Source organism: Dendrobates tinctorius, unplaced genomic scaffold (assembly GCF_039654945.1).
Source record: "Dendrobates tinctorius isolate UK_male_01 unplaced genomic scaffold, ASM3965494v1 ptg000265l, whole genome shotgun sequence".
NCBI lineage: Eukaryota > Metazoa > Chordata > Amphibia > Anura > Dendrobatidae > Dendrobates > Dendrobates tinctorius.
This window is the reverse complement of record NW_027361932.1, coordinates 1,547,478-1,562,601: the sequence shown is the minus strand read 5'-3', so window position 1 is coordinate 1,562,601 and position 15,124 is coordinate 1,547,478. Positions and strand designations below refer to the sequence as shown.

The 15,124-nt window shown below is 44.7% G+C and overlaps 1 protein-coding gene across 4 annotated transcripts in view; it reads left to right on the top strand.

Moving 5' to 3' along the window:
- Window positions 1-15,124, top strand: part of GALNT9 (polypeptide N-acetylgalactosaminyltransferase 9) — a 715,214-nt gene that overhangs the window by 257,304 nt on the left and 442,786 nt on the right. For all 4 annotated transcript variants that reach the window (XR_012226577.1, XM_073559010.1, XM_073559011.1 and 1 more), the window contains exon 3: window positions 8,058-8,224. Coding sequence is in view for 3 of the 4 variants with exons in the window: in XM_073559010.1 (XP_073415111.1) it covers window positions 8,058-8,224 (167 nt within the window). In the remaining variant the exon portion in view is untranslated. The remainder of the gene's footprint in view (window positions 1-8,057; window positions 8,225-15,124) is intronic.

Sequence of the window (15,124 nt, the reverse complement as noted above, 5' to 3'; positions counted from 1 at the left end):
CTGTAGAAAGCACATTAGGAGAGGCTTAATATTTTAAGATTTTTTTTACCGGTCCACAGGTTCACAGTATAGCACTAATAGCAGTATTATCACTAGGATGGGCCATCATATCTGATTAGTGGGGTACCAACTTTTGGCACCCCTATTGATTAATTGGTTAAAGCGGCTTAAAGGAGTAGTCCAAGATACAAATAATTTTCATCCTAAATGCCTATTTATAATCTAAACTTTTCTAATATACTTTAATTAAAATTCCCTATCCTTCCCTAACTACACTATCTAACTGGTTTTCTTTTTTTTAACCACTTCCTTTTTTGATGATGGTTTGTCTAATGCATGCTGGGATGCTCAAACAAAGCATCATCAGGGAGCAGAGGTGTGGTCCCTATCACTGCTCTTGTCCCTCCCTGAAATGAAGCGTCATTCAGTTTCAGTGTCTGAGCTAGTCTCTGCTTTGTCACTGTGTGATGTGCACAAAGACAGTGCCCTCTCTCACCGACTCAGATCAAACGTAACGAGTCGCCCATATTCTGCACTGTCAATGTGCTTTGTCAAACTACAAGGCAGAGACCAGCGAGGTCACTTGTGGGTGTGACGCTGGCCTCTGCAAGCTGGGTATCTGTCTTCTAGCATGCTCTAACAGTGCGCTCCACTGCCAGCTCATTACTATTGATCTGAGCCGGCGAGAGAGCATCCTGTAATTGTGCACATTGCACAGTGACAGAGCAGCACTAGCCCAGCTACTGAAATGAAGGCCTCTGATGACGCTTCATTTCAGGAATGGGTCGGGGATGTGGCAGTGACAACAGCCTCTGCCTCATGATGATGCTTCCTTTAAGTATCCCAGCATGTACTGGGATTCTTAAAAGAAGCGTCATCAAAAAGGAAGTAGCGAATAAAAATAAAAGTAGTTAGATAGTGTAGTTAGTGAAGGATAGGGAATTTTTAATTAAAGTATATTAAAAAAATTGTTTAGATTATAGCAATAAATAGATAGGGATATAGGATGAAAATTAATTTATATTTTGAAACGCCATTTTTAGAGCTTAAGAGAGCATTTCATCCTCTTCATTTCTGTTTTCCCCCCAACACATTCTTCATAAAATAGTAGTTCAATCTTGCAGCATTGGCTCATTCATTCAATGGAAAAAAACAAGAAATTCCTAAGACAGCAGCTACTATGTAGATGGCATCAGGTAACCGGAGCATGCTAAGTGTGTCTTATGCAACACAAAGGACATCAATATTCTCATGCTGCAACAGCTCCTACTACATAAAAATACAAATACAATACTTAAAAAAACTTACAGAATAGCTCTTGGTCATGATATTACGGCAGACACATACTTTTTTCTTTACTTTTTTTGTAAAGTTTTCAAATAACAAGCATAATAACAAGAGATAATGTTAGTTGACATTACAAGGTAGCAATGTAACGTCCGTCTGCAGTTCTGGGCTGCAGCCAGACAACACCCCGAGAAACACTGATACCCTTTACCCCTATACAGGGATCTGGATTTACAACAGAGCCCAGGAGGTAGCTGTCTGAATATGAGCAGCGGCCAGAGCAGGACGGTCGTCAGAGTGAAGTAAAAAATGGCAGGCAATAGCAGAGTCAAATTCAGGCCAAGGTCAGAGTCAAAAACCAGGAGGGCGGCAGAGGTACAGAATCGTTAGGAAGTAGCAGAGTCAGAATATCCAGGCCAAGGTCACAAACCAGGAGAGTAGCAGAAGTACAGAATTGTCAGGCAAAAGAGGGGTCAGAAATCCAGGCTGAGGTCAGAGTCAAACAGAAGTCAATCACTAAGTAACACACAGGGGAACCAAGAATATATCCGGCGGCTTGCAAGACCAGTCCCAAGGTATTTGAGGGATCAGGTCATCCCTCACAGGTTCCTGGACTGGTGATGTCATTAGGGCCACCCCCAGGACCAGGCGAGACGGTGATGCAGTAACCCCCTGATGACTGACAGAGGGGCGGAGCCTGCGCCCACCAGATGCCTGCGCAGGAGCCACTTCTCTGTCACCATAACTCACGGGTGGACCACGGCACCTCCCAGTGGCCGAGGCAGGAACAGCCATCCCCGAGTCTGACGGTGAAGTGGCGGTCCAGCGCCTCCTAGTGGCCGTGACCGGAACAGCAGGCCTCGAATCCAACGGTGACGTGACAGACCGGCGCCTCCTAGTGGCTAAAGCTGGGACCATAGGCCCTGAGTCTGACAGAGACATAATAGAACCACGGCGCCTCCCAGTGGCCGAGGCAGGAACAGCCGTCCCCGAGTCTGACGGCGAAGTGGCGATCCGGCGCCTCCTAGTGGCTGCGACCGGAACAGCAGGCCCCAAATCTGACGGAGACGTGACAGTTCCCCCCCTTCCAAGAGGGGCCTCCGGACCCTCAAAACCTGGTTTGTCAGGGTGAAGGAGGTGAAACCTTCTAATTAGTGCTTTTGCATGGATGTCCCTCGCAGGGACCCAGGACCTCTCCTCCGGGCCGTAGCCCTTCCAGTGTACCAGATACTGTACGGACCCTCTTACAAGGCGGGAGTCAAGGACACCCTGGACTTCATACTCCAAGGACCCTCCGACCGAAACGGGAGGAGGAGGGGACGGGACAGGGTGAATTGGGGAGCGATACAACTTGAGGAGAGACTTGTGGAAGACATTGGGTAATTTGAAAGACTGAGGGAGTTTTAAACAGAAGGCCACCGGGTTAATCACCTCTATAATCTCGTATGGACCAATATATCTGGGACCCAGTTTGGCAGACGGTACTTTAAGCTTGATGTTTTTGGTGGAGAGCCAAACCTTGTCTCCAACTCCCAGGTGTGGTCCTTTGGATCGCCGTTTGTTCGCTGCCGAGGTCTGTCTAACCTGGGCCCCTTTCAAGTTCGAGTTTACCTCAGACCAAATGGTTTTTAAACGATGTATATTTTTCTCTACTCCAGGAAGCTCCGACATTCTGGCCGAGAATGAGCCAAAGCGCGGATGCAGCCCGTGGTTGCAGAAAAAGGGGGTAGACTTAATGGAGTCCTGATACTGATTATTTAGCGCAAACTCGGCTAGTGGCAGATGTTCTGCCCAATCGGACTGGTGTTCTGAGACGTAGCAACGAAGGTATTGCTCCAGAGCCTGGTTGACACGTTCGGTTTGACCATTGGTTTCAGGGTGGTAAGCCGAGGAAAAAGATAGCTCAATACCAATGCGTTTACAGAACGCCCTCCAGAACTTTGACACGAATTGGGTACCCCTGTCAGACACAATATTGACCGGGGCACCGTGTAAACGTACCACATGTACAATAAACAGTTTACTCAACGTTTCCGAGTTAGGTAACCCCGACAGGGGGACAAAATGACATTGTTTACTGAACCTGTCCACCACCACCCAGATACACGTCTTTCCATCTGAGGACGGTAGGTCCGTAATGAAGTCCATGGAGATGTGGGTCCATGGACTCTCGGGGGTGGGCAAGGACAGGAGCCAGCCGGCAGGGCGATTATGGGAGGACTTGGCGCGGGCACAGACCTCACATGCTAAGAAATATTCTTTGCAGTCCTTAACCACCGTCGGCCACCAAAAATTCCTAGTTATCAATCTGGCGGTATTATTGAGACCGGGATGGCCTGCCAAGACAGAGTCATGTGATTCTCTAAGCACTTGTAGGCGAAACGCAGGCGGAACGAACAATTTGTTGGGTGGCGTAGTGTCAGGGGCTTGTTCTGGGGATTTACGGATCTCCTCCAGAAGGTCCAATGACACTGCGGACACAACGATCCCAGTGGCCAATATCGGAACTGGTTCACAATCCTCAGCTTGTGAGGGGCAGAGACTGCAAGAGAGGGCATCGGCCTCACATTTTTTGTACCAGGGCGGAAGGTGATTATAAAATTAAACCTAGAGAAAAACAATGCCCACCTTGCTTGTCTAGGATTTAACCTTTTTGCTGATTCTAGGTATGTCAGGTTCTTATGATCGGTAATTACCGTGATCTTGTGTTTGGCGCCCTCGAGGAAGTGACGCCATTCCTCGAAGGCCCATTTAATTGCCAATAGTTCCCGATTCCCTATATCATAGTTTTTCTCCGTGGAAGAGAATTTGCGGGGAACAAAATGCACATGGACGAAGCTGAGTGAGGGATGTAGTGCCTTGTGATAGCACTGCTCCCACTCCAACTTCAGAGGCATCCACCTCCACAATAAATGGACGGTCCAGATCCGGCTGAACCAAAACTGGGTTGGCCACAAAGCACTCTTTTAACGTAAGAAATGCCTGAATTGCCTCAGGATTCCAGTTTGCCACGTCCGCCCCTTTCCGGGTCAGATCCGTGAGTGGCTTGGCAATCTCTGAGAAACCTCTAATAAACTTGCGGTAATAATTAGCGAACCCCAAAAATCGCTGCAGCGCTTTCAGCGATTTGGGTTGCACCCAAGCCTTAATAGGCTGGACCTTGGCAGGATCCATGCGGAAGCCTTTACCTGAAACCATGTATCCTAAAAACTGTACCTCCTCAGCAAAAAAGACACATTTCTCCAGTTTAGCAAACAAGGAGTGTTCACGTAGTCTTTGTAGCACAGAACAGACGTGTTGAGAGTGTGTCACAGGGTCAGCAGAGTAAATCAGAATGTCATCTAAATACACCACGACATACACCCCACAAATGTCTCTAAAAATATCATTAACAAAGTGTTGGAATACGGCAGGTGCGTTACTGAGTCCGAACGGCATTACCAGGTACTCAAAATGGCCAAGGGGTGTATTGAAGGCCGTTTTCCACTCATCTCCTTTTCTTATACGGACCAGATTATATGCCCCCCGGAGGTCAAGTTTAGTAAACCAACGGCCTCCTGTTAGCTGATTAAAAAGATCAGGGATGAGTGGAAGTGGATACTGTTTTTTTATAGTGATTGCATTCAACGCCCGATAATCAATGCAGGGTCTGAGACCACCATCTTTCTTCTCCACAAAGAAGAACCCGGCCCCAACTGGAGAAATGGACGGTCTGATAAACCCTTTTCTTAGGCTATCTGCAATATAGTCATTCATGGCCTGACGCTCTGGGCCAGAGAGATTATATATTCTTCCCTTAGGGAGATGGGCATCCGGAATCAGATCAATAGGGCAATCATACTCTCTGTGAGGGGGTAGCTTTTCAGATTCTACAATAGAAAAGACATCCTCAAAATCTCTGAAAGCAAACGGTATGTGGGGGGGTTTTAACCTTAACTTGGTTTACTGCCAAGGATATGCAATTTTTCTGACACTGTGGGCTCCAGCGTACAACGTCACCCAAGTGCCAGTCGATGACAGGATTGTGCTGGCGTAACCATGGCATACCCAGAATAACTGCAGAGGTTAAATTGTCCATCACAAAAAATGACACAAGCTCAGTGTGTAAGGCTCCCACAGACATAGCAACCTTGGCAGTAACAAACTTAACCCCCTCCTGAATAATGGATGTGCCATTAATAGCCGTGATTTTAATAGGGGCGTTAAGTTTTAGTAGTGTTACACCCAGATTCCTAGCAGTCAAAGAATCCATAAAATTTCCTTTAGAGCCACTATCCACATACGCGTTTAAACACAGTGTTTTCTGACCACATGAAACTGAAATGGGTAATAAAACTTTAGCGGCATCTGCGGGCAATACCTGAACCTCTGGGCAACCATAGCCAGAGTAGTTGCCCAGAGGTCGACGTGCCAGGAGCATGTATCTCTGAGGTGCTGCTCTCTCCCTGAAGACTCCAGACTGCCGCATAGTTGTCCAGGAAAATGAGAGTGATCTTCCAGGCTGGGCAATGCACCAGGTGTTCAGGCCAAAAATCAGCTCAGTCAGAAGAAAAAAAAAAAAAAGTTCAGGGAGACTGCTTTTGTATATGTTGGGTATATACACAAGAAGCAGTTAATTTTATGGCCGGATATAATGTAACGTCCGTCTGCAGTTCTGGGCTGCAGCCAGACAACACCCCGAGAAACACTGTTACCCTTTACCCATATACAGGGATCTGGATTTACAACAGAGCCCAGGAGGTAGCTGTCTGAATATGAGCAGTGGCCAGAGCAGGACGGTCGTCAGAGTGAAGTAAAAAACGGCAGGCAATAGCAGAGTCAAATTCAGGCCAAGGTCAGAGTCAAAAACCAGGAGGGCGGCAGAGGTACAGAATCGTTAGGAAGTAGCAGAGTCAGAATATCCAGGCCATGGTCACAAACCAGGAGAGTAGCAGAAGTACAGAATCGTCAGGCAAAAGAGGGGTCAGAAATCCAGGCTGAGGTCAGAGTCAAACAGAAGTCAATCACTAAGTAACACACAGGGGAACCAAGAATATAACCGGCGGCTTGCAAGACCAGTCCCAAGGTATTTGAGGGATCAGGTCATCCCTCACAGGTTCCTGGACTGGTGATGTCATTAGGGCCGCCCCCAGGACCAGGCGAGACGGTGATGCAGTAACCCCCTGATGACTGACAGAGGGGCGGAGCCTGCGCCCACCAGATGCCTGCGCAGGAGCCACTTCTCTGTCACCATAACTCACGGGTGGACCACGGCGCCTCCCAGTGGCTGAGGCAGGAACAGCCGTCCCCGAGTCTGACGGTGAAGTGGCGGTCCGGTGCCTCCTAGTGGCCGTGACCGGAACAGCAGGCCTTGAATCCGACGGTGACGTGACTGACCAGCGCCTCCTAGTGGCTAAAGCTGGGACCATAGGCCCTGAGTCTGACAGCGACATTATAGAACCACGGCGCCTCCCAGTGGCCGAGGCAGGAACAGCCGTCCCCGAGTCTGACGGCGAAGTGGCGATCCGGCGCCTCCTAGTGGCTGCGACCGGAACAGCAGGCCCCAAATCTGACGGAGACGTGACAAGCATATTGTTAATGGTACAGGTTGCAAATCAAAGGTAAAGGTTGTAAGATTTTTTTTATGCAACATAGACATTACATTAACATTGTCAATGATAATTACAAAATTACACATACACTTCATGACTTCATTGTGCCTCCAGTTACATATGGAGGCACACAGAGGGTTTTTTTACATGCACAAAAAGATGCAACATGCTTCAATGAACGACAAATTGATGACCTATTTGTTCCTTAAATAATTTTCTGGAGGATAATAGTTCTGTAATACTGCACTGCATGAACCACATAATATATAACATCACATGGAGTGCATAAAGCTCAATAGAATGGAGCCTCAGGGACTCTGTATAAGGCCACGTTCACACGTTCAGTATTTGGTCAGTATTTCACATCAATATTTATAAGCCAAAACCAGGAGTGGGTGATAAATACAGAAGTGGTGACATGTTTCTATTATACTTTTTTCTTATTCTTTTCTGGTTTTGACTTACAAATACTGATTTAAAATAAGCAGTTTTTGCTAAAGATGCTTAAAATGTACAATTGCATGGCAGACACAAACGGTGCTTTATATGAATAATTCTATTTTTATACAGCTGTGAAGAAGTAAGGGTTCTTAATGGCTCCATGCTTGTTGGGCAGATAAAGTTGAAGTGAGCGCCACAGGAGTAAAGATGCACAGTGGTGAGAAGTATTGTAGCATGAAAAGCAGATAAGAGGAGAGAAGAAAGTCATGTCCTTAGTGAAGGGCAGTTGATGATTTCAGAGCTGGGGTATAAGGAACAACCAAATTGGAAAGTAATTGTTATTAAGAGAAGTTTTAGTTATAGCAATCAGCAAATAGTGGAAGCCTAGAAGAAAGGGGGAAAAGTGAAGGAGCAAGAGAAAGATAGATTAGTTGCTCAAAAGTCAATCTTTTTCAAGGTTGAGTTGGTAGAGAAGACTACATTCTTCAAAAAAAGATGTGAAGGCAAGACATAAAGTTATTTTGGTAGAAACACGAGTGAGAATTGGCTAAGAAATTAGATTAGCGATAATGCATAAATATGAGACAAGAATTTTTTGAATTTTCCTGCACTCAGAAAAGTCATTTAATTATAGCTTTTGTTTGTACACCTCATATCTTGATGGAAGTATTTGTCTAAATTCATTTGCATTGGGTGTAAATAGTACAGTTCTCAGAGCGGCCTTCTCTTTTTTTACAGGTGTAAACAGATGAATTATCCAGATGACCTGCCTCAGATTGCCGTGGTCTTTATTTTTGTAAATGAAGCTTTGTCTGTAATCCTACGCTCCGTACACAGTGTGGTCAACCACACTCCTTCACATCTACTTAAAGAGGTTATCCTTGTAGATGACAACAGTGACAATGGTAGGTGAAACCATAATAATAAAAAAACACAAACTATCTGTTAGGGTTGGCAGATTGCACTACATAAAATAATAGAATAAAGTGCAATTGCAACCTGGGGTCCACCCTGCAGAGATGTTACCTGCTGCTAGTGTGAACAATGACGGAACAAAATAATCACTGTTACCCTAAACACGCTGTGTTCACGCCACCCAGTGTGAATGTAACACTGAGTACCAATCTCTGTTACTTCACAATGCAGTACTGCACAAAGTATGCTAAGTACTTTACCCTGTTAATGTAACAGGGGTGATAGCACATGGATTGAGCTAGCTCTGACACTAAACTGTGCTAACCTCACACATGAATGAGGCAGATGCTGAGCCAATAGAAAGGACTCATATGACGCTAGGTACAATACCCTGTTGCCTTCATGGAAAAGTATAGCATAAGGGTTGACCTTGCTCTGTAACTGAACTGTGCTAACCGCACACAGGAACAAAACAGATGCTAAGCCAAGCGACAAGTTACCCAAGTCCTAACACAACTGAAACTGTGCCTAACTGGCACCGTAAGCAAGTAGAAAACTAGAGAATCTGGCGTTGAGCCATGGGTATGAAACCGCATAAGTGTGCAACCTGCCTGCTAACGTGTACAGTCTCAGAACAAAAGCAGACACACGCAAACAAGCAGACAGAGTGGTAGAGTATCCACCCTCACATGAAAACATAAATGACACTAGTGTGCCCGCTTTCGCCGCTGAGAGCCTTTTATACGCTAGGCTTCACACACTCACACCCAGTCAGTCGAAGTATCGTCCGCGGGCCAATCCAGAGCTACCACATCACCAGAGCAGCTAACGTCCATCCATAAATAGGAAGACGCCACATCACGGACATGCTCCGTAAGGTGATCTCTGGACTTAGACTCCAGAGCGCAAGGCAGCGCCTGTATATCACTGGTTACCATAGACTTGGCTGGAGAGCCAGCAGTAACCAAACGTACACCACGAACCTGAGCAAGACGCTGGGACCGACGTCTGTGCTGAGCAGCAATCCCAGCAGCTAGACCTGAATGGGAGACCGCAGGACCAGATAATGCTTGGGATCCATCCCACGGAACGGGAGAATCCCGACACCTAACACTATCTTACTGATCAACATATGGAGTATACAATATTATGCCTGGATCTAAGAAATGTATATCGATCTATTTGTCCATATGTCTTTCTATCTATCTATCTATCTATCTATCTAAATAGAAAAAGCAGACAGCAGCACAAACTTGAGCAGGTTTTGGGTACAATACTTCCTGAGGAATGTGGTTGTCCAACGCAAAATATAAATGGAATAAAATCAGTCAGCACTCCAGTTCAAGGAAAAATTGTGGACTTTAATCCAGCGCCAAGTGGTGCAACGTTTCGACCTCACAGCATGGTCTTTGTCAAGCACAGTGTTACCATAGAATAGTGCACTTTTTATACATATCTCTTCAATTTGCCAATATACAAAAATTAGCATACATTAAATATAAATCATAATCAAAGTGTATAAAATATTACATTGCAGTATATATAAGAACCATCATAATGTTTACATATAAAAGGTGCATGTTAGAGTGCAAAAAAATTATATCCAGCTGTACCTACAATCATTGATACAGCTAGATAAGCAATGATTAAAAGATGTGAAACACCTATGTGATATTTAAAATGCATAAACATTATAAATCATTATAAATCACCTGGAACATTCAGACCCATCCAACATGTTGTAGTTCCACCATAACAGCGTTTTCAGAGCACAACTGAGCATGTCAGTAATCAGATACTCCCGATTGGCCACTCGACAATGATGTCAGCCATGATGTCAACCCACACGCTCACTAGGCACCTCCAAGCCCTGCTCCACCTTTACAAGTGCTGGCAACTATGCCCACACAGTATTTCATAAGAAAAAACAGCATTTATTCACAAAAGAGATAAGTCTCAATACTTAAATGGAATGGAGCACTTGTAGTGATCATATTAAGTGATGAACTGGACACCCAAAACATTCAAACTAATGGCTGTGCATAAGCCACAAGCACTACGCCACATGCCCCCTAGAGGACAGAGGCGGAGTACCAGCACACAGCCAGCAACCACAGAGGGGATTAACCCCCTGTGTCACCACTATGCACTGTGCAAGCAAACATTCACCATATAAACTGGGTGCCAGATGTCACTATCTATCTATCTATCTATCTATCTATTTATCTGTCTATCTAGAAAGTTGATTTGTCTGTCACACAAAGAAAAAAGTACCTATGCCATGTAAAGTATCTATATATTGATCTGTCCGTCTGTGTGTGTGTCTGTCTGCCTGTCTATCTATCTCTATGTCAATCTGTTTGTGTCTGTTTGTCATGGAGAGAAAAAAAAGTCCCTTTGCCATGTAAAGTTCTATCTATCTATTTATCTACTGTATTTGCAGTAGTAAGATATATTTTCTTTGCTTAAAGAAAACTGCCAGCTCTCTCCCACTTTGTGAAATAGATAATCAAACCTTCAAGCAATAGATTGCTCTCAGTGACATGACACTTCAGCATAATTTAGAATGTCTCCAGTTGTCCAATGGTCATTGTAAAAAAAAAACCACTGCTCAGTTTGAGATTTATGCACTAGATAGGCCGATTTTATATATAACCACTAGACTTAATTAATGTTCTTGCACGTTAGATGATAAACCTGATGCAAATGGTAAATAATCATTTCTTAAATTGGTGGCTTCACAAGTCTTGGCAATACATTCACTGTAATAGCAGGAATTGCTAACAAATGTAATTGAGGGAGTTTTATCCCGTGCTGTTATTATTACAGATATAAAAATATTGTTCTCTTACAGCAATTCTGCCAGGTAGACTATTGATTTTCTTCTCTCTTTCTCCAGCAACATAGATTTTACGACTAATGACAACTGTTATTTTGTGTGTTAGTTGTTATCATGTTGATATATCAAAATCTTGAGCTTTACATTGTATTGATATAAAGATAATATTTAAAGGGATTGTCTGTATGCGTAGACATCATAGAGCAGGGACCCCCTCTTTTGACCCCTCTCTTTTATCCAGAATGCAGAGTAACTGTAAGAGCACTTTCTGACCTGGCAGACTAGAACAATGCATAGGAGGCACCATCATTTTATGTAAAAATGAAAAAACGTTTTTTTCCCCTATTTTTTTCAAAATTTAAGGTGCATTTTAAAATCTGGTGTGTCTTATAATCCGCAAATACGGTAGATTGTTATGAATGAGTCACCGTAGGAGGCAAAAGCAGAAATACAAGCTAAGTCCAGAAAACCAGAGAAGTTGGCCAGAGAACCCTCAACTACGCCACCAGGGTGATCAGGGTGAGCCCGATGAAAGGCACGCACCAATCTTTTGGCATGAATATCAGAGGCAGAGACCCAGGAATTATCCTCCTGACCATAACCCTTCCACTTAACCAAATACTGGAGTCTCCGTCTAGCCAGACGAGAATCCAGTACTTTCTCTACCTCATATTCCATGTTACCTTCAACCAATACAGGGTCTGGAGGTGCCACCCCCGGAACAACAGGTTCATCAAACCTCTTCAACAAAGATTTATGGAACACATTATGGATTTTAAATGTGACAGGAAGAGCCAAACGAAAAGAGACCGGATTAATAATCTCCACAATCTTGTAAGGTCCAATAAATCTAGGCTTAAACTTAGGAGAAGCCACCTTCATAGCAATATTTTTTGATGATAACCACACCATATCACCAACCTTAAACTGGGGACCAATGGTCCTATGTCGGTTGGAAAACCGCTGGGCCTTTTCCTGGGAGAGAGATAACTTATCCACCACTTGGTCCCAGATCTGGTGCATTCTCTCCACCACAGTGTCAACACCTGGGCAGGCAGAGGGCTCCACCTGCCCTGAAGAAAATCGAGGATGAAACCCAAAGTTACAAAAAAAAGGTGACATCAAAGTCGCAGAACTAGCTCTATTATTTAAAGCAAATTCGGCCAAAGGCAAAAATGAAACCCAATCATCCTGATCAGCAGAAATAAAACATCTCAAATATGACTCCAAGGTCCGGTTTGTTCTCTCTGTCTGCCCATTGGTCTGAGGGTGAAAAGCAGAGGAGAAGGACAACTGAATTCCCAGCCTGGAACAGAAAGTTCTCCAAAATCTAGACACAAACTGGACTCCTCTGTCAGATACAATGTTCTCAGGAATCCCGTGCAAACGAACCACCTGTTGTAAAAACAGGGGCACCAACTCAGAGGAAGACGACAACTTAGGGAGTGGTACAAGATGAACCATCTTAGAGAACCTATCACAAATCACCCAAATAACAGTCATCCTTTGAGAGACAGGCATATCAGAGATGAAATCCATTGAAATATGGGTCCATGGCCTCTTGGGGACAGGCAAAGGCATCAACAACCCACTAGAGCGAGAACACGATTTAGACCGGGAGCACGTCCCACAGGACTGCACAAAATTCCTGACATCACGAGACAAGGAGGGCCACCAAAAAAAATGACTCACCAGATCTCTAGTACCAAAAATACCTGGATGACCAGCCAAAGCAGAGCAATGAACTTCAGACATCACTCTCTTCTTCCACTGGTCAGGAACATACAACTTTCCACTGGGACAACGCTCAGGTTTGTCCTCCTGGAACTCTTCCAGAGCACGTCTCAAATCGGGCGAGATGGCAGAAAGAACTACCCCTTCGCCTAAGATGGTAGCAGGCTTGGTCACCACAGGAGAATCAGCAAAGAAGCTCCTAGAGAGGGCGTCTGCCTTGACATTCTTAGTGCCAGGAAGAAAAGAGACCACAAAATCAAAACGTGTAAAAAACAAGGCCCACCTAGCCTGTCTAGGGTTCAAGCGCTTAGCCGACTCTAGGTAAATCAAATTCTTGTGGTCAGTGAGGACCACGACTTGATGCTCAGCTCCCTCCAACCAATGTCTCCACTCCTCAAATGCCCATTTCATGGCCAACAGTTCCCTATTCCCCACATCATAGTTAGATGGAGAGAACTTTCGGGAAAAGAAAGCACAGGGATTCATTTTAGATGTTACAGGATCCTTTTGGGACAAAACAGCTCCTGCACCAATCTCAGAAGCATCCACCTCTACCTGGAATGGAAGTGAGACATCAGGTTGCCGCAAAACCGGGGCGGAGGTGAATCTTCGCTTCAGCTCCTGAAAGGAAGAAACAGCCTCCGGAGACCAATTTAACACATCAGCACCCTTCTTAGTCAAATCAGTCAATGGCTTGGCAATACTAGAAAATTTTGCTATAAATTTCAGATAAAAATTAGCAAAACCCAAAAACTTCTGGAGGGCCTTCAAAGAAGTGGGCTGAACCCAATCGTAAATGGCCTGTACCTTGGCCGGGTCCATTTCAATAGTTGACGGGGACAAAATAAATCCCAAAAAAGAAATCCTCTGTACTCCAAAAAGGCATTTAGATCCTTTGACATACAGGGAATTCTCCCTCAAGATCCGGAACACAGTCCGAATATGTTCCACATGAGAATCCCAATCCTTGGAGAAGATCAAAATATCATCCAGATAGGTAATCAAAAATTTATCGGCAAAATTTCGGAAAATATCGTTCATGAAGCACTGGAAGACAGAAGGGGCATTTGTGAGCCCAAAAGGCATCACCAAGTACTCAAAATGTCCCTCCGGAGTATTAAACGCCATCTTCCATTCGTCCCCATGCTTAATGCGAATAAGATTATACGCCCCCATGAGGTCAAGCTTGGTAAACCAGCAAGCACCTTTAACTCTGGAGAATAGATCAGAAATCATGGGTAACGGATACTGATATTTAACAGTAATTTTGTTGAGGGCACGATAATCAATACAAGGTCTTAATGATCCATCCTTTTTGGCTACAAAAAAAAAATGGCACCTAAGGGTGACGAGGATGGTCTAATATGACCCTTCTCCAACGCCTCCTTAATATAGGATCGCATAGCCTCGTGCTCGGGTACAGATAAATTGAAGAGCCGACCCTTGGAAAATTTACACCCGGGCTCAGTTCAATTGCACAGTCATAACTCCTATGAGGAGGCAGAGACGCAGACTCATTCTCACTAAATACATCATAAAAGTCCGCCAAATAATCAGGAACATCATGCGACTGAGGAGAGGTGGAAAACACCGGAGCCTCACTAAAGGCACACCGACAACCCCAACTCAGCACAGACACAGATTTCCAATCCAAAACTGGATTATGAATTTGTAACCAGGGAAACCCCAGAACAATAGTATCATGCAGATTATGCAACACCAAAAATCTGCAATTTTCTTGATGGTCTGGGGCGACCCACATTACCACCTGGGTCCAAAACTGAGGTTTATTTTTAGCCAAAGGAGTAGCATCAATCCCCCTCAAAGGGATAAGCGTCTGCAGAGGTGTCATCGGAAATCCACAACGTTTAGCAAAATCCAAGTCCATTAGGTTTAGGGCTGCTCCCGAATCCACAAAAGCCTTGGCGGAAAATGTGGACAGGGAGTAGATCAGAGTAATAGCCAGAAGAAACTTAGGTTGAACACCCCCAACAGAAAACGTGTGTGCAAAGCGTTTCTCTCATTTAGGACAGACAGAAATAATATGCGAGGCATCTCCACAGAAAAAACACAACTTATTACGCCTTCTGAACTCCTGACGCTGCTCTAGGTTCAGACATTTGATCAACAGGTTGCAACACCTCTCATGCAGCTTTGCGTTCGCGCAAACGCCGATTAACCTGAATGGCTAATGATATAAAATCGTCAAGACCAGAGGGAACAGGAAATCCCACCATAGTATCTTTTACGGCTTCTGACAACCCCTTCCGAAAGATAGCAGCCAAGGCATTATCATTCCAGGTAGTAAGTACTGCCC